At 23.7% G+C, this 24,079-nt stretch overlaps 1 protein-coding gene across 2 annotated transcripts in view; it reads left to right on the top strand.

Moving 5' to 3' along the window:
- Window positions 1-2,995: 2,995 nt before the first annotated feature.
- The window catches only part of Gprk2 (G protein-coupled receptor kinase 2), a 30,530-nt gene continuing 9,446 nt past the window's right edge, over window positions 2,996-24,079 (top strand). Inside the window, exons 1-2 of one of the 2 annotated variants that reach the window (XM_011500866.1) lie at window positions 2,996-3,399; window positions 15,513-15,608. In XM_011500866.1, the coding sequence (XP_011499168.1) occupies window positions 3,348-3,399; window positions 15,513-15,608 (148 nt within the window). In that variant the 5' untranslated portion in view covers window positions 2,996-3,347. Of the gene's footprint in view, window positions 3,406-15,512; window positions 15,609-24,079 lie in introns of both variants that reach the window. The other variant, XM_011500865.1, reaches the window with a different exon arrangement.

Below are 24,079 nucleotides of genomic sequence, written 5' to 3'. Positions count from 1 at the left end.
TGAATAAAATAAATATTTCCTTAAATTATTTTTCCACATTCTTATATTAATAATTATGTCTACACATAGAGATAATAATATTGAAAAATATCGTTTAACATTTATTATGTTTTTAGTATCATACAAAAGCCATTGATATAGGTAAAAGTAATTTCGAAAAAGTTTATATTACTAATCATTGTACTGATTAAAGCAAATTGAAATTATAATAACTGTGATAAGCATAAATATTTTTGGTTTATAAAAATAATCTTAATGAACATTTTGTTTATATGTATTAAGTAATATATTGTATTATTTTTAGTAGTATGGAAATTAAATTTTACATTTTATAAATTTTACTTATATTTCAATTATTTAGATATAATTTATATTAGATATGGTTCAATACTTGTATTTGTAAATAATACGCATTTGTAAATAATATTCTATTTTATATCGCTTTAAATATTTAAATTAAAATAATCTTTTAAATCGTATTTTTTTTTAATTTTTTCAATATAAAAATATATACTGCTATATTTATTCAAATAAATTTTTAGATCGTGTCATGTGCAATTTATTATCTCCACGACAAGTACAGGATACTGTTATTTCTAAAAGAATTTTTGTTATTTTCAATACATATCATAATCATATAAGTATATACTTCTCTAAACATAGGTATGTACATGTACGCTCTACTTTATTGTGTTGTATAAGTCAGCAATGTCGTCGACGGTATTCAAAAAATTGCAAAACTCAAACAGGTTTCTGATGAGAATTTCAATGTGACTTTGTTAATATAGTACAAGTGCTATTATAATTAACTGTGTTATATTATAAACAATAAATTATTTTATTTTATTTGTTAGATTTTATATGTTATCAATTCAATTTATATCGTTTTAATTAGGATATAAATTGTGTAGCATAAAATATATCTCTTATTACCGTATAGTAAAAATATTTTAAAAATCTTAAACGAAAGTAAATGGAAAAAATTATAAAAAAACAATTCAATTAATGTGCCTAGTATCGATTTTCAATAAATATAAATGTAACAGTTTTATAAAATATATATAATTTAATTAATCTATAAACATATATTTTTTAAGAAAATTCAAAACAATTGGATTTCAAATTTTAATAGAAAAATGTATATTCCAAAGTTAATATATATATATATATATATATATATATATATATGAATTTAGAGTATAGATGTTAATAATAAAACGTTATTTCAATAACATAAAAAATTGTATGAGTGCAATAATAACTCAGTAAACGTATTTTTAATTTAAAAACTTTTTATGATGAAACCACTACAATTTTTAAACAAATTGCGTTATAAAATACTATTTTATCATTTTTAATATTATAAATATTTGAAACTTAATCATTAAATATAATTAGTTATATTTAATTTTAAATACATATTTATTTTACCAGCCCCATATTATATTATGTTATTTTATATTAAAATTTATATTAACTCGTAAGTAAATTACTTGTTAAAAATAATTTATCTAACATAAATAAACAGTTATTTTAACTACCTATGCTTATATTCCTATTTAAGGAAATATAAATATAAACACATATAAATGAATAAATATTCGAATGTAAAAAAGTTATATTTGCTAATAAAAGAAAAAGAAACTTTACATTTGAATTTTTTCAATATAATTCATTGTTATCAGTAATTGGAAAATGTGAATGTTATTTGTCTTAAGTCGTTTTCTTGAATAAATTACATAAATTTCTTCAGTTTATTTCCGTAAAATATTGTATGTAAGAAACATACGATAAAAACGCATAACGTACACACACGCACGCGCGCGCACCCACGCGCGCACACACGCGCCTATATATACATACGTTTCAGCATAAAACTCAAGTGAAACGAATGATATATACTTTTTAAATTAGAGCCTTTTCGTACGGAATCTACCGTATAAGCAGTTTTTTTCACATGCAGTCTGATTTTTTTTTTGTCTCTTCAAAGTTTAAAATATTTATAGCTGTTAATTTTATTTGAAAGTATATCAGATTTTTCAATGATCGCATATATTTTAATACCACACTATATATTTATTATTTAAAATCGAAAAATAATATAAAAATTAATACTTAAAGAGACACTATAGCTTATAATAGCCAATGCTAAATATCCAAAAGCTATCACCAGTTGCTAGTTTAACAGCGACAGTCGATTTGCATTAGTTATGATATTTATATAGACATTGTTCTAGTAAAAACTTGGATGAGTGACCGGTCGTTCTATTACACCAGAAACCCATATTTCATTTGCGTAAGGGTATGAGGTAAAATGTATGAGTCGGGGTGGCAATTCAAAGAATAAAAAATACTCCCTTCTTGTACTTAAACAAAATGCTTCATTAAATTATTTAAGTTTATTATATAAATTATTTGCAAATTTTTTTACTTTAGACTTTAGACGAAATAATTCAATTATACTTCATAATAATTCATTAGTGTAAAAATACAAAATTTGCATGTACTAATATCGTCCATGAGTCAATTACGATATGTATTAAAAAGAAAAAAATTTTTATATCTATTATTAGTTTTTTTGGATGTTATTTTTAAGAAAGTTAAGTTGGTAGTATATTGCTGATATAATAATCATTTTCTCGAATTTTGTCGAGACACAGATTCTTTTATTTTTTTAATTTTAAAATGATGGGTTTTCTAAACTTTATGTATGATTAGTAATCGTACCTGACATTCTTACCTTACTTTGAAATACACGTGCTTACGTAATATTTCAATAAACCAATACTTTAATATATATAGCAATGATTAAAAAATTCTATATAATACTAATACTATTTATTTTATAATAGTGTTTATTTATTAATTGTTTTCTTTATTTATATCTGTTGAAGAGATAATAAAAACGGACATTAAGATGAACCCGCTTTTTATTACGGCAAGATCAGAACGAGCAGGTGGCCGATCCTTAAGCCCATGAGGACTCTCAAATCAGAGCCTAAATCCATTAAAAGAAACGGAAAAAGAGTGAGTGAGGAGATCGCGAAGCCTTGGAAAGTGAAGGTAACGAAGTTAGCGCGCCAATTCCAGCCAAAAGCTTACTTTCGGCCGCAACTGAAGTCCGAGGGCCGTAAGAGACCTTGGGGTAGGGTCGCAGATGGGAGAGGATCTGGCCAGGCCCGGGAGGGTGTTCGGCCCAGGAGGTGAAGTGGACCGAGGCCTAGGGCAGCGGCAAAAACAGCGGCACCAGCAGCAGAAGCCGGAGAGGAAGCGCCGCCGCCTACAACTTGATCCCCGGCGCGGCCCTTCATACACTCGGCCGCGCGACACCCATCAAGCTGGAATTGATGGAGTTGGAGAACATCGTAGCCAATACTGTGTACCTCAAAGCGAGAGAAGGTCAGTGTACGTAAACCTTGTTCTCACCTTCTCGCTATATACTTAGCTTTTTTATTTCTTCGCAAGGGCTTTTAGTTCGTTCCGTTTGGGCTTGCATTTCAAATTCAAAGAAAACTTAGTACTTGGTATTATTGTGGATGAATTCGAATAATTAACATTAGTCTAATGATTTTACCGAAGGGATGAAATTAGTCCCAAGTATTTTATAATTTAAATGTCTCCTAATACTAAGCATCATTTCTCCATCAAGAATATCAGTATTTTGCTTATTTTTGGAAATACTAGAGACTGACGCTCAATGTTTATTATCCACTTTAAACTTATAAAACATTGTATAATTTCAACACTGAAACAGAATTGTAAAACTGACCGTAAAAATTTACAAATAGACTATAAAATAAATACATTATAAACACTAGACTTCAGCTTCTAAATTTCCTCAAGCTCATATTTCTTTAAAACTTATTCTCTTTTTCCAAAATGCTCATTTATAGATGTATTCGTGCTATCACAGTTCACTATTAACTATTAATTTGTTAGCAAAACTTTTATTTATACGTTGATAAACCTTTTTAATAAAAATTTTTCTGAAAATCATTAATATCTATTTCACAGGTTCCGTAAATATATCTAAAAATAATTTTTATTCCATTTTAATACTATTAATTAAAATATTCATTTTAGAAACTTCAAAAAGTATCTTAACACACACAAACACACACATACACACACACACACACACACACACATATATATATATATGTACACATAAATGGCTAATAAAAGTTACCATAACTATATGTTCAATGTAGATCTGACTAGTTGGAATTAGAATTAAAAGAAGCAAATTATCATGGATTTTTTAGATTTAACGGCAAATTTATTCTTCAAGAAATGCTGTAGGCATAAAAAAGGATGCATTCTATAAGTTTTCTATGAATATTTTCTAGCACGCTTACATAGGTGTTACTTTATACTTTTTATATATCTACAATTTATTCAAAGAATACTTTAGAGGTAAAGAGATTTGAGAATTTGTGAAAACATTTGTCTATTTATATGATTAAAGAAAATCAATTAATAAAGCCGGCTTAAAGATTTTTTTTTATTTTATGAATAAATTTGGTTAAATTCAATTAGAGTTTTTTTTAAATACTATTTGAAATAGATTAATTGATTTATTATCTAGTTATAAACAAGTAAGAATTGCTATATGGGCGATTTTTACGAATTATATAGTCAAATAATTGTATAATTTTTTAAATTTCCAACGGTATATAATTATAATATTATTTTCATAGTTTGTCTCACAAGCTCGAATAGCTTTTTACAATTATATTAATATTAATAATACATCTAAAATTAATGAATTATTTCAATTTCATTACTCAAATAAAAGTTGACGAGGACAAATAAATCGATATTTCAACAATCTTACTCTCGTAATAATGTGCCCCATCGCAATATTATATTACCATATTTTAAATGAATCCAATCAATTATTTTCCCACCAAAATTAATTATGGCTCAAGTTTTTTCGCCATCTGTCTAACGAAAAGTACTAACAAAGTGTAATATAATATACATACACGTGTATAAAAGTAATTTTTTTAAGTATAATTAAATAATTAAACATAACAGTATAATACTTCCATTTCATTTCACATTTCAAATTATGCACTATTGAATGTCGAAAAAATAAATACGCTGATCGTTCCTTATGCAAAAAGGGAAATACGACCACAAACAAAAGCCTTACACAAATCATCATGGCGCATGATATAGATATACCTACTCGTAGCATAAGTACATATACAAAATCTACAAGTATAATGCACACAATACGTATGCCGTAAATGGCTTGAAGCTTGAAGATAGGCATGTAGGTGATGAAGCGCGTGTACAAACGAACTGGAGCATCAGATATTGATTTTTCGAACGACCCGATGCGCGAGGCAGCAGCAAACGACCGAAAGAACGAAGCGATAATAGTTTGGTGGCTCTTCCTGACACTATACCCTTTTTTTCTTCATCCACTGTACTGATAATTCAACGAAAGTTAAAAGTGACGAATCAATGATCTGAAAATAGCTAATGAGAAGAAATTTAAATATAAATAAAGTCGGGGACACATAAATATGTCGTTCGGGCTGTATTATTCTAATGGATGGATGAAAAACGCGGCTTTTTAATATTACGTTTTGAACGTTAATTGACATTATTAAGTCAATATTACCATCACTTGATTAACGATAAAATGTACTACAAATTTAAGACAATTCTTATATAAAAGTTAAAAGGATCAATCACTATTTTTATGAAATTCGTAGGATACCGATGTTCTGTATACAAAATGATAACAATCAATTCCTATCTGTAATTAGTAGAATTTCTAGTTACAAATATAAAATGAGATTTGTCGAATGTTTAAGATTGAATGAAATTTGAGAATATCAAATATTATAACATTCAAAAATAATAAATTAAATTAACATATCATCTTATTTCTACCCACATTTATAATTAGAAAATCATACCAAAATTTATATTACCACAAAATTCAATATTTTGAACGGCATGCTAATATCCGAAATGAATATGTACTTATATTTAAATTTTCTAGCCATTACTTTAAATATAAAATTTACTATTATAGATTACATATAGAATAAAACTTTAAACTCATATTTATAGTTTTATAATTATGGTGTTCGCTTTATAATGTTTTATTGTCCAAGAATTTTCAGTGAATTTTTTATTGTAATTATGTATAGTATCGCTACATTATAATTCTACTTTGATAATAACATTTATTTAACGAACTAAAGTGTCGTTTCGAAATAATGTATTTTCACACATTTGATTATATTACCTATATTTAATAATGTAGCTTTGATTGTTATGTAGAAAACTTTTAAGATAGTAATAAATTATTTTGTGAATCGACTGAAAGTTCTAAATGAGTTTTGAACTATAAAAGTGACTATGAATTTTAAGTAAATGTAATATCGAATAACTTATTCAATATAAAAAGGTCTTACAAAATCTTGAAAGAACCCTACTTTGAATCTTATTATCGAAAGTATAAAATTAATTGTATTTAATTACAAAAATTAACGTTCTATTTACAGTCTGTTCTAAAAAGGCATAAAAATAATAAAAAAAAATTGGAAAAAATTTCAAAAAAATACCTACACATTTAAAATACTTTTATATAACTTATTTAATGATTTTATTGACAGGCACATAATTTAATATAATAAGATAAAAGGAAAAATTGAAATTTCGCCTTCGATTTTAGATATATAAATAATAAGATTTTTATTTTATTTGAATCGCATAATCTTAATTACAATGTTAGAAAATTTAGGATTATTATTATTATGTAAATATTTGTATACTTGACCATGATGTGTTACGAGGTACTTCGCTAATAGCCAATGCAATGACACCTTTCGTCTAGCTTGGTAACAATGAAAAACATTTCTGATTTTGCTTTAACACAGGATTAATTCATTTGTGGGAATTCCCGGCCCCCCAATATCCCCAACACGTTTGTTTTTTTCTATCCATTGACACAATATAAATAAAAAACTATTGTATTCTTAATGAAATATCGACGTTTCTGATTACTTGTTTCATATTGTTATGATTTCAAGTTGTTATTTAATGTTTATATTGTGTTAGTCGATTTACATTATTCTTATTCAATTTTTATATAAAAATTTACACTTAAGTAAGTAGTAAACAATTATTTATTTATAGGCTCATTTAAAAATTATAATGTAAAATCTTTACTTAAAATTATTTCTACCATTATGAAGGAATTGAGTTAATTTTCAATCTATTTATTAGAACTTAAATGTAAAAAGATTTTGAAGAATTTAAAATTTTGATAATGTATATAAATATTCTAATGTTAAAAATGAGAAAATAAAGAATTCATGATTCATATTCTCGTTAGTTATTAAGTTGAAAACTTGATAACTAAATGAATTATTTTATAGGCAATGAAATAGTTAATAAATAGTATTAATGTAACTAAAGATTAATAAATTAACATAAAATACATATAATTTGATTTATAGATCAATCTTTATACGTAACAATTGAAATTTTATTATCTGGAAAAATTTGCTTGGAAAAATAATACTTGATAATATGATTATACGCCATATAGATTATAACCCAAAATTGTTATACACTAACATTTTAATCTTGTTTACCGTATAAACTGTTAAACTATCTCAATTTAAATTATTCTTTATTTAAATACAAAAATTATTCGAGAAAAAATTAAAATTAAATGAAATTATAAATTATTAACTATTAAAGCTCACTAGAAATATTTTATAATAATGACAGTATTTATCAGTTAAGTTTTCTTTTTCCATAAAAAATTAATTTGAAATATGAAAAAATGAATTAATATTATATTCACACAGAGTAACTAACTTATAACTTTTTACTTATTAAATTACAAATATTGAAATAATTTTATATAGACCCTTTTTATTAAAATTATTGCAATGATTTGTATTGTATAATTAATTACACACGAAAATGTAAAGTATTATTTCGTATCGTATCAAAAGAATTTTAAATATCATAAACTTAATCCATTAAAATAAATTGTAAGTCATAAGTTCCTTCGGTTAAATAATTATTTACTAAGAATGGTTGTAGCCAATAATATTGTTTGTCATAAAAGCAGTGCTTAAAGTTCACTGTATTTTATGTAAAGAAATAAATATCGTCAAAAGTTAATGGTATTGGTAAATTGTTATATTTTTAATTTTTCTTAAAATATAAGAATTATAATTTTTGAAATTTTATATCTACTATTAAAACTATGTACTTTTAATCTACTTTTAAAATATTGTTTATAAATCAACTATGTAAATATTATTTATTATTTTAAAATTATTAAAAATCTAATTAGATATCTATAAAAATACATACATCGATTTTCTGAAATATATAAATAATCTATACATTTTATGCTATAAATGTGCAGAAATTATATGTGTATTATATTTACATAACAATAATTTTATAATAATGTAAGAAATAAAAATTTCGAGAAAATGAAAATTGATAAATTTATACAACCTTATATTTCAATTTGTTTTTATATATTCGTGTCAATAAACGTTTCTAATACAATATTAATAATACAAACTTAATAATACAAATCGTTAAATAGTTCTTCAGTCGTTCGGATTCTATTACTGTGATACATACTGCTTTTAAATAGTATTCATTTATAAAGATTTGCAGTATTTAATTTTAATATAACAGTGTCAAATAGTGTTAAATAATATCGAATTTTACGTTTAGTGAATCTTATAATAATCAATTTAGAAATATTTTATAAATTTAATGCAACGTAATTGTATTGAATTAATGCCATTTTGATTTAGTCATATTATTAAATGATGGAAATAATATAATGTAAATATTATATTACTAAAGCTGTAATACGATACGTATATGTGTGTATATATATATATATATATATATATATATATATATATATATATATATATATAATTCATGATTAGAATAATTATAATAATTTGTTTCCATTGGTAATTATATTATAAAGATTTTCATTTTACTTGATTGGCAATTCATATTCATAATGAAAGCTAACGAATTTATACTTTAAATTATTATAATTTTTGCGTTGAAAGTTTAAGATTAAAAATAAGTTGCTAATATTACGTTAATAATAAAATAAGATATTTTATCTATCTTTGAATTACAGTACTTAATAATTATAATAATATTGAATAAAATCAGAAATTAAATGTAATAAAATGATACATTGAAAATGATTCCTAATTAAAGTTATTATTTATATTTTAATAGGAATATATAATTATATGAAATATATGAAATTAATGGTATAATAATTTAATCTTTTGGTCTTAAATAAATTGGTAATTATAAAATTAGATTTAATAGAAAAATGATGATTAAATTCTATTTGGCAAATGAAGTTTTTCTGTATAACATTAAATAATGCCTGGAAAATGTTTGTTAGGTGATCATTTTTAAGATCTGTTGCTTAAAATAATTATTTTTTTAGCCTTACAATTGATCAATTGAATCTTATTATTGTGCCTTATCAATTGAATGTACAGCTGCATAATAATATTATTACATAAATATAATTTATGTAATTTATTTAAAAATATCTTTAAAAATGTTTATTTTTAGTTAATGTCAATGTCAATTTATCATAATAAATAATCGATTAATAATAATATACAATATAGAATATAGAGAAAAATCAAGATGAAAAATTAAATAAGAATTTGTTTACGATAATGTAAAATGCAAAAAAAACAGGCTGTTATTTATTTCCAATTTACTGTTCAGATATAAAATTGAAAATAAATTGGTAATGAATGTATAAATTAAATCGCTGAAATATTTCGATTCATTCATTCCAATAGGCATTATAAACTGTAGCTTAACAGAAAGTATTTACGACCGATCGATCGGTTAAAAAAAAAAATTATGTTCTAATGTTCACGTATACATTTAAATACGTAATTAAACATAAAATTATCAGATGCAATCCAGATTTTTTCAATCTCTTTTTATTTTTACAACGGTAATTATTATTATCAAGTTAGTCACACGAAGGTTTCTTCAAAACAATGTATGAGAAATGAGTATAACGAGAATTTATTGTAAAATTGAATACAATCGTTTATTAAAGAAGGACCAACAATAAGCAATGAAAATTAAAGTGTAAATAAAGAAATGGATTATTAAGATTTTATGTTTTTAAATAAATGAGATAAGATTATGTTGTTTTAAAATGTTTTAAGACCAGTAATTAATTAATAGGGTATTTTCTTTTGCGAATCCTTTTTATTTGATTTATTAAGAGAATGTTGAATAGCAAATTAACCGATACAAGTGATTTACAAATTTGATAAGAGTAATTTATATGTTAGATACGAAAAGCGTTACTATAAACATAGAACTAGTGCTTTGGGTAAATATTTAACACGAAAATGAAATATTTTTTATAGTAGCTTAATTCTATGAAATAATTTTAAATTTTATTGTCTGAAAAGTGTTTATTGTTTAAATGACTATAACTTACAGGTAGGAGGTTATTTTTAATTAATCTATTCATATGTATTTTCATTTAACATTGTATCACAATGTTATTAGCTTTCATCTTTAATTAAAATAAACCCTTTATTATTCTATTTGAAGTTTTCATTAACAATAAATGAAGTAAACATGGTTTATTAATATATATATATATATATATATATATATAATAAATTTAATGTAAATATAGCGATACCCTTACAAATTATAAATAACAATTATAAAATTGCATTTTAATATTATTTAAATATCTAAAAGAATTAATTATCCATTTCGAAAGAAAGAACTATTTATTCGGAACATTAATAATTTAAGGCTACTTTACTACGAAATATATGCACATATATTTTCACTTTTACAATTCATTTGACAATATTTCATATTTTTATTTTAAAACTTTATTAAATAATGTCACCAATCTGTATATAATATGTGTGTCATATATTATCGTTTAATTAAGATAATACGTGAAAAGAAGACTGGATTAAAAAGAAATAAAATTACTTGAGAAAATATTTTCTCTCTTAAGATTATAACTTTTTAAAGTACAGATAAATACATTCAAGTAAACCGGTGCAATCATTCTTAAATTGCAGTTATAAAATCAAATTAAATTCAAAGGTTTTATTTACATAGTCACGAAATTTATAAATTAAATAATGGGTTTTGAATAGAATCTTGCAAGTTTGCACTATTTATATATTTTAAACAACTTATTATAGTAAAATTTTTAAACTAATACATGTTATAAATTCATAGAATAGCAGCTCTTTTCATTAGTCAACTGATTTACACTCTACACGAAGCAGTTTTCTTCAAAAAAGTAAATATTGTAAAACGTAATCCTAACTAATTTATTGTTATCTCCAATTTTACAATAATAATATATTTTCAACTTCCATCTCAACTAGCTAAACTCAATGGACAAAGATTTTTATAATAATGCTGCAAATTTTTAATAAATCCAAGGCTATTAGAACGTTTTTCATTGCCAACGTAGAATTATATGATATTAAATTTACTTGCTTCTTTTGTAATTTTTAAATAAATTGACCCAAATAAACTGAAATTCATTTTCATTTTCATTTATCATTTGCCAAGGAATATTCTTAATAACCATTTTACATTCATGATCTGGCATTATATATGTGACAGATTACTTCGACTGCATTTGCAGTAACTACCCACTATAAAAGTTTATACGAAGAGAGAAAAACCATGCAGCTATAACTAAATCGAATTCACGTCGCGACGCGCCAGTATATTACGCAGTCGACGCGCAATGTCGTACAGCACTGGATTTGTGCATGTGAGGAAAGAAATAAAAAAAAAAAGAGAGAGATAGGAAATGCGAGTAAGCGTCGTGCCAAATATTATGTATTATGTACGCACGTGCTGATTTAAAGAAGTGTATGTGCTCCTGTTCTCTGTTCTGAGAGGCTGGTAATCGAAGTATCTGCAATAGATCAGAAAAGAAGGTAGCGCAAGAGATAGATAGAGACAGAGCGACAGAGATAGAGAGAGAGAGAGAGAGAGAGAGAGAGAGTGTGTGTGTGTGTGATAGAGTGTTAGTCTTCCATACAATTAAATTAATGTATGAAAAATTTGTTGTAAATTTTATATATATTATAAATTATAATGATTACAAAAGGAAAGATAAATATGTGAAAGCGAGAAATTATTTTGAACGACAATAGCTTTTCAATTTAACCAATTCTGAGAAACTTTTCGTTTTCTCTTGAAATATTTCAATGTAGGAAATATGCGACGTGTTTCGAAAAAGCACTATAACAATAATGTAAAAATAGTATAATCAGATTTTACATTTTAGCCAAATAATTGTGTCAATGAAAAATATATGATTTTTTAATGTTTATTGATAATTAAAAATTGTTTATGTAAAAAAATATCTAGGTAAGCTGGTTAAATACCTTTTATAATTATTTTACTCTACCCCATATCTACTTGATGTTCGTGAATAATACACATTTACCTTTTTCAGCATAAAATATACCTATCAAGTTATATATAAAATATTATAAATATGTTTCATACATCTTATAACTTGTATTATTATAATATATATTATGTATTATTTTTTGTAAAATTTTAAGTAAATGTTCATTATATTTATTAATACAAGTAAAATAAAAGACTATTAATGAAAGTAAAATAAAAGATAGAAAAATAAATGTTCTATACAATTTTGTATTTCGCCAATAAATATATTAAATTCTAAAAATAAAGGGTTTTTTACTTGCGGATGTGAGTGTTTATGTGTATGTTTTCATGTTTGCGAGTGTTTTTTTTTATCTCTGATATCATTGGAATTTATATTTGAATTTTTATAAACTAAACTTCAAATTAACAATAACCAAGGATTTTATAATGACATGTTTTCGATTCAATTTCCATGCATTAACATTAAACTATAAATTTTTATTAATCTTCATGTTTTTTATTAACTTTTTTTATATTTCAAATATTTAGATATTGAAATCTTCGATAAATGAATACCGATAAAAACTTACTGTTATATAAGTTTGTTTTGCTTAACATTATAATTAAGTAAATAAAACATAATTATAATAAAAAATATACATTTCGTTATTTTATTATTTTGTTAATGTTTATAAAAAGGAACTTTATTTATTTCATGAAACCGTGGCACATGTAAATATACTATAATTTTTTATTGTTTAGTGAAAAAAATTAATTTTAATAATTAAAAGAAAAAGTATTTATAGTAATTTACGTTATTTAGTTCCTTAAAAATAAATTTTCAAAGTGTACAGTATTGTATGTTTATTTATAGTAAATTATATGAATGAATATATTCTTTGCGCTTAAAGATGAAACACTAAAAGTTTTCTTATAAATTCCTCTGTGAATGTATTCGTATTCCTTTGATACAGTTACACTCATGTACATTTACATGTATATCTTTACACACATGTATTAATTCATAAATGGAGAATAATTGCGCGTACTCTTTGCATACTCTATATATGGATATAAAAATATCTGACGTAATCAACAAAGAAGATATACACTTATCAAATACTGTAACACGCATTTATCAACTACGACGATATAATATTGGAACTTTTTTGTTGATGATAAAATAAAGAAACTCAATATATATTTATTTATATTTTTTAGATATTTTTTCTTGAATTCTTTCATAAAACAATCATTACAGTCATATATATATGGCTTTCTTTATTATTAGATTAAATATGTTACTAGTATATATTCTTTAGCGTAATGACACGGAACATCGGACAAGATTTATTATAAATATCTAATAAGATAAGTGCAATCTAGTTTTACTTATGAAGAAATAACAAAAAATAGATGACATAACAAGTGTACTTATTTTTACATTTTATTGGTGCTATTCTGTTTTTTGCCTGTTTCATATCTAATGAAATAATACAAATTATTATTTCTCTTATGTTAGAAACTTCATTCTTAACAAAGTGTATTACGAAAATAGGAAGAAATTATAATTGTTTTCTTCTTAGACGAGATAAACAATTTTAAATATTTCTTTTTTTACTGAAACACTATAGACGTTTTTTACACTTGGATATTTTACTTTAATTTACGTATTTTATTTCTCCATAAAAATGAAATATAATGAAGAATTTTTCCATTATATAATTAGATTATTTCTCATATTTCCTACTTTTATTGACATAAATATACATTTACGCACACACATTAATATAAACGAAATTTGTTTTGTTCACATTTTCTATTAAAAAAAGTTTTGTATTTGAATAAGATTCGCTAGACTATATAATTGTGGCATAATACATTTTTAAATCATTCGGTTTTTATTTCAATTTATTTAAGTTTTTATTATCAAAATTTTAATGACTATTAACTATATTAATTTAAAGAGATTTTAATTATATATTGCTTATTTCATCAGCAAAAAAAAAAACAATACAGCTAGTCACATATAGATCATTAATATTATTCAAAATTTAAGATTAATTAAGTGTAATTTTTTTTATATATTTGTATATTAATTTTGATTATGCTGTTAATCACTGCAGTATTAAAAAAAAACGAAATAATTTAATAATATTATAGGTTTAAAAATTAAAACAATATTTATTTTATAACGAACAAAAATTTTATTTAAACCTTAACACGGTTAAACTTATGAAAATTTTCCATTGTCTTTATATATATATATAGAATTATATGTTCTAGAATATAGAAAATATACTTATAGAATAATTACAGAAAGAAAAGAAATAATACTTTAATTAATAATAAACAATAATATTTTTAAATTCAATTATTTAAATTTGTTTCGTATACTTATATAAAACATGTTTTAATATATTTATGTGTATATATCTATCATTAATAACTGTTCACTTCATAATAAACAAATCATAGATCTGTCAGTGAAAATAATGCTTATATAAAGGTCGACTCTAAATTTGGGTAAAAGGCACTGTGCATAAATTGTAATTATTTCATCGTGGCATCCGGCAAAATTATTCGCAGACTCTTAATTAATTCATGACTCTCTCTCTCTCTCTCTCTCTTTCTCTCTCTCTCTCTCTCTCTCTCTCTCTCTTGTACATTGGTCTTTCTGTTCTATAAAGCGATATTGTTTGAGTGTTCACACGTGCAGTGCGTGACATTTCACGTATGAATTCGAGCGTTGTATATATAAAATTTAATTACTGCTTAAACGATATATTTATAATATTATCTTTAGCAGTCGCGTAATTCTGATATTATTATTCTGAAGAATAACTTAGATAATATTTAAATTAATAAATAGAAAGAAAAAACTATTTTCTCGATAATTTATTATTACACATCTTTTTTCAATTTCTATTATTTTATTGTAAATGTATGGTTTTTTTTATTGATTTAAATTCTTTTGAATCACTTCCATATAACAGTAACTGAACGTATTTTGTTTTTTTACACTCTATTAGGCGGTGGTGACAGCAACAAAGGAAAGAGTAAAAAATGGCGAAAGATACTTCAATTCCCACACATATCGCAATGCATCGGACTCAAAGATAAACTTGGTAAGTTATTAAATTATTATTTAAATCCATCTTTTTTTTCTTTTTATGCATAAGTCGTTATATATGCAAATGGTTAAGTTAAAGTAATTTTTCTTTATCTTGAAATAAATTTTCATTTATCGAGATTTTAATGGATTTTTTGCTTAGATAAATCAATTCATTATTTGATAACGTAAAATTCTTTAATTTTGAAATGTGCTATGGATATATATAATTCAATTGAAAATATATAAAATATAAAGGTGAAAAAATATTTTAACAGAATCATTTTTCTGAGAAATTTTAATCAAAGACTAAAATTTCTTCTTTTTCTTTCATTCATTTATATGATTAATTTAGATTATTGATTAAATATAAAAATATAATTAAATTAGAGAGCTGTATTATAAAAATAATCCAATGTGTTTTTATATGCTCGTTATCAAAAGCTCATAAGAATTTTTATTAATTAAAATATTAAAATAAATTATTTTTTGGATCTTAAAATGATACATTTACATTCATTTTTTGTCTAAACTTTTGAATATTATAAATAATTCTTTTTCTAATGTAATGGTAATAAATGTTTATGTTTTATACGTTGTATATTCATATTTATTATTTAATATTTTTAATATCAGTTGATATATTAATATTCAAATTGTACATATTCGTTAAAATTAATGGACAGCTACAGCTTGGATAGTCTTATTTCAAAATTAGTGAAAACAAGTACAGTATGTACATGTCGAAAAGAAATTTTTAGTATTTCTTTTGTACTTTGCACGTATACGCGTATTCTTTGATATATGCTTAACCATCAGAATAAGTTAAATTCTCAAATAGTTAACATCAATTGTGAATTTGAAATTTATACATGTAAATATTATAATTTAAAGAAAATGATTACTATAATGATAATCATAAAAATATATAATTATTTTTCACTTTCTATCTTAATACTAGTGAGAAAATTAAGTTATAAAAAGAAAGAAATTTACGATAGCAGGTGATTCAACGAAAAAAGAAAAACAATATTTATTACAATAATGTTAAGCTCCCATTTGAAAATCATTACGTGAAAATAAAAATCTGACAAAATACCGATTTCTTCATCTTCGCAAATGACAATAATAATAATAATAATATGATAGATAATAGAGATAGATGACGCGAAGGAGTTTCAAAATCGTTATATAGTTGTATAGAATAAATCTGACAATGAGTCGTCCAAAATGGTGACATACGGTGAACTATTGGCGCGCGACTCGCGTCTGCATTAAACATGTCAGCGTATTGTGTTCGACTACTTGACAAGCGAGGAAGGAACAGAGATACCGATGGGCTTGCGTATACGTTTATTCCACAATGAGACAATGTCGTTGATGCTCATTCATTTCTCGCACGCGCACCCCTACATTGCTGCCGCATTAATTCTCGTGTGTTTTTGCAATTTGTCTAATTTTAATCGATATCTAGATCTATTTAGAGATATTTAGATATATTTAGATATATTTAGATATATATATATATATATATATATATATATATATAGAATACAGCCTTTATATACGTTCCTTTCCTATTTACATTTGGAACAAAGAGCTTCAAATAAATGTGTGATTCGTAATTATTAGGAATCTTATAAAATAATGTAAAAATGTTGTCAAGTAGTTATATATATGTATATATATATATGTTAAACCATCATTCGCATCACAAATGCAAGAATGCGATGAATTTTTCTTTTAATGAATTTATCTTTTCTACAACGACGATAAAATAAAATCAATCGTCCATTGGAAATAGGCAATAATGTTTTTTATGTTTTATTCATGGGTATCGAAACTTTTTAATATTATATACATATATTTCATTTTTAAAGAAATAATGAAAAATGTCGATTTTTTTTTACCTTTTGAATTATGTTTTGTTATTACAATGTAAAAACTAATTTACACATTTTTCTATTTTACATTTTATTGACAAATAATAATTTTCATTTTGTTGTATATATGTTCTATATTTTCTATAGTTCTTATGTATATACGTATATAATTATATTTCTATTTATTCAAATAGATTATTATAGATTAAGTAATGCAGTTATTTTAAAAAATAATTGTAATTTATATATTTCATTCACATTTAATTATTCCTTCGGAAACTAAAAATATGAAAAATAAATTAGAATATGTAAAGTTATGGAATACTTCAATTTCTAAAAAAATTGGGATAAAATATGCTGTCTACTATTCTAAATGATCGAAATTTAATAAATAAAAAATTCTTATTTTTTAACATGGGAACAATTCTCACGTTTTACGATTTTATAAAAACTATTTCTTTTATATAATGTATCATAGAATATTTTTTAATACATTCATTTAAGTTTCATTAATTAATATAAATGAAAAAAAACATTAATTTTTTTAATCATATATTTTTTTAAATTCAATATCAATTGCAAGATATATGATTCGCAAATCATTTTTTTTTTTAAGTACAGTATACAATTTGATAAATATTTAATTTACTTTTTATGTAAAGTCTTTTTCAAGTACTCTTACAATATAAGTGATGTAAAAATAACAAAAATATAATAAGTTTCAGTTTTTTTTTATAATTATCAATTATTTATTTAGTAAAGAAATTAATATTAAGATAAATACAGCACCACCATATTATCAAATATAATTAAGAATAATAGAAAAGTAAATAGAAAATTTATAATTATATAATTATATTTTAGTAGCTATTATTAATATTGTTTCCGAATAAAATCTTAAAATGCCTTCAACAATAAATGATTTATCGATAAATAACCATCAAACTTCCCAGATTCTTCACATGAAAATAACAAAAATTATAATATAAAAGGAGGGAAAAGCACATTATATAATATTACAAATTTTTTCCTGACAGTTCTGTAACAACGAACAAACTCAACTTTGCTTAAGGTAACATGAATTTCATTAAAATAAGCGAAAGAACATAGAGGCTAAGAGACGCATAAAAAAGAAGGAATTGTATCCTTATTTTATATCACTTGTCCCCTCCACTACTCATTTTTATAAATGGCAGTTATATTAATATATTCGTAATTGTGTTTTAATTATAATAATTAATATATATTCGTATAAACTTTTTAATTGGATAGATATAATACTTATGTAGATATTCTAATTTACTTTACTAGCATTTTCTTGGAAAGAAGAACAAATGTGTCAACAAAAAAGTCACATCGTAGTAGCACGTATTTAATATTTAAAAATAATACAAAATTGAAACTGAAGTCATGAATTCAATGAATTCAACAGTATGAGGTTTCAAATAATTAATTTTTTTCTAATTACGTATTATTTAATAAGCTGTTATTATTAAAATTAGTTTAGTAAAATTAGAAAAATATTAGGTCCAATAAAGTTGCTTGAAGATGTACGATGACAATAATGATGAATCATTTATTCTGAAATTGCAGTGGCAAAGCATTCCTTTAGATTTACAAGTGTATTTTTTATAATTAAGGTTACTGCATTAACAATAGGAATACCTTCTTCGTTAAATCATTTATATAAATATAATATTTAAACAAAACAGGTTTTAGTTGAACATAACGGGTTTATTCAACAATAAATTGCAAATGGGAATGAGTTGACTGTAAACTCATCCGTTCTCACGTCAAGCTAAGATAAGAGTATCCTCGGACTTTCTTCGCCTTTCCTTGCGCCTGTCCTTCGTATCCGGGGAAAGTCAATACATCTTTCAGACCCTGTCATAAACGCCGATGTACGCTATCGTTCATGCGGAAATGCCCCACTCCACTAGGGCAGTAAATCATGCCGGATACTCGGCACTAACCCTCGGAATGTCTCAATGGCTTCGTTCGACCTTAACAACGCTCATTTTGAATTTATATAAGAATAGAATATATTATTAAAAAAAAAATTATGCAAAAATTTGAAAACCAAAATGTGTCATAACTAATTATGCTAAACTTCATTCAGAAAGAACAGATTTTTACAACAATGCAACTCTCTGGTCTGTAGTCAATATTATATGTAAAATTTTAAATGATGAAAATAATTTTTCAGTTTACAAAAGCACGTGATAAAATGATTTATTATATGTATTACATATTATAACTAGGCATCTCTTTATCTAATAACATATTTCAATTTTCCTTACTCACATTTTATAATTAGGTTAAATTTATTGTAAAATTCGCAAATAATAAATTATTGGTTCTTTGTAAATTATATTATATTATCGATTGTTTCATTAATCTTAAGTTATATTTCATTATATTGGTATGTTATTAGTCTTGTTATATTATATGTACATATTAGTAAATTATCCTATATTAGTAAAATAAATGCTGAATACTGCATTTATAAATAATGAAACAAAATTTAAAAAAAATATACTACAAATGATTAATATTTAAAAGCAAATTTATAAAAATTTAAACTTCTATCTATATTAATCATATATTTTTTTTTTAATTATGCAATAATTTACGTCAAATTTTCATGAATAAGTATTTTCGTTTGAAGTTTGTGTCACAGTTTTTAGATTAATCTTATAAAAAATTAATGTCATTAGAATATCTATATACAGTATGATTATTTCAATCACACTGTTTCATAGAAAGAAGCAATAAAGAATCATAGGTATCTTTTTTTTTTTTGTCAACACTTAAATTAATCAATGTGTTTGACTTATGTATGCAGTTGACCTCTTCTTGCATTATTAAATCTCGAGACCATAGAAAGAGACTTCTGCATGTATGGACACCTGTACCGGAAAAGCTAAGTTTATGTGTGTATTTGTGATATCAAATTTTACGCATACGTGCTTATGTATTCAACAATTTGAAGCATAAATTTATCTAGAGTACCAAGAACCATCAAACATAGAAGAAGGTCAATATCTTCATGAATACATTTTAAAACTTATCGTTGAAACATCTAAAATATCTATAAAATCTTAAGAATTTACGTTCGTAATAAATATGTATATACACATATAAACATGCGTGTGTATATACGCACATAATTAATTTAATAAGTAAATTATAATTACAATATTGTACCACTTATTCGATAGATTTGATTTAACCGATTAGAGATATTTCAATTTATAATATTGATTATGTCAAGAAAAAAAGGAATATAAACAATGTAGTTTAAAAAGTTAGATAAGTAAAGCATTGAAACAATTCCAATACTCGTTTCTAATAAATATACAATAAATAAATATATTCATAAATTTAATATCAAGAACGTCAAAAATTGTAAATTTATTGTATCTACTCGGTGTTGTATTTCAGTATGAACTCAATATTGAAATATAAATAGGCGATAAAACTATTGATAATTAAAAATTAAATTCTTTGTTTTATTTGCAAATGTTTGTTTCGTAAAAAAGATATATTACACTTAACAATAAAGAGTAAGAATAAGTATTCGTATATAAATATTTGTATATTTAATCTAATTCATCGTACATTTTAGAAGAAATTTTTTTAATACTTATTAAATTGCTGAATAAATTAGATTAGTTTAGTTTAGTAAAAACATTTTTTAATAGAAAAGAATTTTTAAATATTCTTTAGAAAAAGAAAATTCTTTTTATCGATTTGAGAGTGATTAAATGGCATATAATAATGAAACTTCTATTCTTCTTTACTTTGACAGGTCCACATCGATGAACCACTACTAAGCAAAATCTCCATTCATTACAATAAATGTCTTTATATATATATTATTCTAGAATTGAATACTTTTATCACATTTATTGGAATTAGTATTAATTTCTTAGGTTGATTTGTGAAAACAGAATATTCGAAATAAACGAAAATCACAATAAATTTATTTACTTATTTTACTTTAAAAGATTTGTTAAACGCGTGTACCATATCTTTTCATTTATTTTTTTCTCTATCAAATTAAATGAACAGTAAATTCAACTTTTTATTGGAATAATATTCATTGAAATGGTTTGATATACATATTGCCGTTCCCACAGATAGATATTTGCACGTGTATATTTAATTATTGATCAATTATTATATTTAAAAATACTTATGTGTAATTAGCATATATCGAACGATATATGAACACTAATATAAATAATTTCGCAATCCATATATAATTCATACAGATTGTTATTAAAAATTCTTCACTTTGTTCAAACACTTCGTAGAAAATTTCGTAATCTTTTTGTTAGATGATATATTTCTACATTATGCACATAGATATGAAAATTCCCGCAAATTTATATAATACTTACCACATAATATATAATTTCAAGTCAATGTAATCTCATTAACTGATATTTAAGTATATATCTTCTACAATGTACTTGTTGTCATAATTTACTTTATTATACACATTATAGGAAAACGATTACATCAGATATTTGAATACGATTTCCTCAAAGAATTTATTTTTTTTTTTGGCTCATTTTCTACATTATGAAAATTATAAAATACATTACGGTCATATTTACGATATATTTAGTCTGGAAACACTGAATTTCTTTATACTTGATTAAGTATTATTTTTAAAAAATTAAAGAAGTAAAACTCTTTGATTATTCATTATCATTATTATGAAAAGGGTTATTGTGTCTTAGTCTCTCTCTCTCTCTCTCTCTCTCTCTCTCTCTTCAAACAAAATTAGTTATAATATACCATAATACATAGGAGAATTTATTGAAAAGATATAAATTAAATTTTGGTATTTGTAAAAATAAGTATAATTAAATTTAATTTAAAATACTTCTTTAATACTACTCATATGATTTTATGGTTGCTATAATATTTCTATTTATGGTTATAATATAAAGTTGACTCAAAAAGAGCATGTGGATATCGATTTTTCAGTTAGAGAAAGAAAAGGTATCGACTAAAAAAATCAAAGTTTCCATATTGAATGTCTACCTGAGTTAGGCCGTGTAGTCTTTTAGCTTTCTTCATAAAAAGTTGTTAAGATTGGTTTTTTGTAGAAGCGAAAATTATCCTCTTTAAATTAATGAAAATGCAATGTTCATTTCAATAATATCTTTATTGGCATGTAGCAATAAAAAGAGAAGAATAAACTAAGGATGAATTATGTTTTCGCGCTTGTATCTTGATGCATCTATTCGACTACTCACGTCTCAAATAAATTTAAAAGTTCGAAGTTTTGTAACTTTTTCATATAGAGAATTTTTTATCGTTCTGACATGATATTCAGAATCGTATAACCTTTTCTTACTGCATAAAAGTTAGTGAAAACTTTTACGAAAAAACCTTTTCAATACTTTTTTTGGTACTTTTGGCAACATATATATCTATTCAAAGTAATGTGCACATATTTTCTATTGTCAAAATAAATTGGAAATATATTTTAAGCACATTATATTCTAAATCGTATTTGATTATTGGAAAGGAAAATTTCATGGTAGAAAAAAAGAGAATTAAAATTTTAAGTAATAAATAGTCTTTTTTTTTTTAAGAAAAAAAAAATTTTTTTTAATCTTTCAAAGATAAATTGTTCAAATAAACTAATGATAAAAGAGTAAAGGCTTAAAATTATATATCATAAATATAATAAATGAAATACGGTGTGATACAATCTTTTAAAGAATTATTTTTGTACAAAATCAATTTTAACGCATAATAAATCATTTTTATTTTTCGTCTCCAGACAAAAAGTTGCCAAGAAATAGAGAAAAAAAAATTAATTACTTTTTGAAGATAAAACAAACTACAAAATAATTGACGTTTAACCTCCGAAATTTTTCTATAAAAGCATTTTGATTATTTTTATTAACGTACAAGATGGTCCATATGCAATTACTTAGTCCTATAGGTAATATAAATTCTACCACCATTGATTTCCTTATAAAGGAAATGAAACTGCAGTAGTGCTATTGTTGTTTAACCCACTAAGATAACAAGTTTCACGTGCTTTCTTGTTTGCGTTAGCTGTTACGTGTGTATGTACATAAGGTTTACGTAGAAGAGAAGAGTGAGATGATGCGTAAATAATAGATCGTGCAAGTATTTTTAATTCGATGTATGTAATACGGGGGCAAGTAATGACAATAAATGAACATTGCAATTCAAATATTTGACTCCATCTTCGAAGAATGTTTTTAACATATTATAAATTATTTTTCATTTATTTTATTTATTCATTATTTTAAGTATATAAAGACGTAATACTTGAATATTATAGTTATTAAAGAAAAACTATAATTTTCTTATATTTTTATTGAAAATTGCTAATCCGTTGGTATCTTCATTAGTAATTAAAAAGAATCGATACGCTAATCTAATCGAGTTATGTTTTCATTCTTTATTTTTTATTACCACTATGTATGTAATTCTAACTGATATTTATAAGGAACCAATTAGATAAGGATTAATAATGATAAACGGGGAATACTTATGTGCATACGTATAGTATTATTAGGTCAGACAAAATTACCAATTAAAAAAA

The sequence above is a fragment of the Ceratosolen solmsi genome, unplaced genomic scaffold, assembly GCF_000503995.2.
Source record: "Ceratosolen solmsi marchali unplaced genomic scaffold, CerSol_1.0 scaffold27, whole genome shotgun sequence".
Lineage (NCBI taxonomy): Eukaryota > Metazoa > Arthropoda > Insecta > Hymenoptera > Agaonidae > Ceratosolen > Ceratosolen solmsi.
The sequence above is the reverse complement of the archived record's forward strand: the minus strand, read 5'-3'. Positions and strand labels throughout refer to the sequence as shown.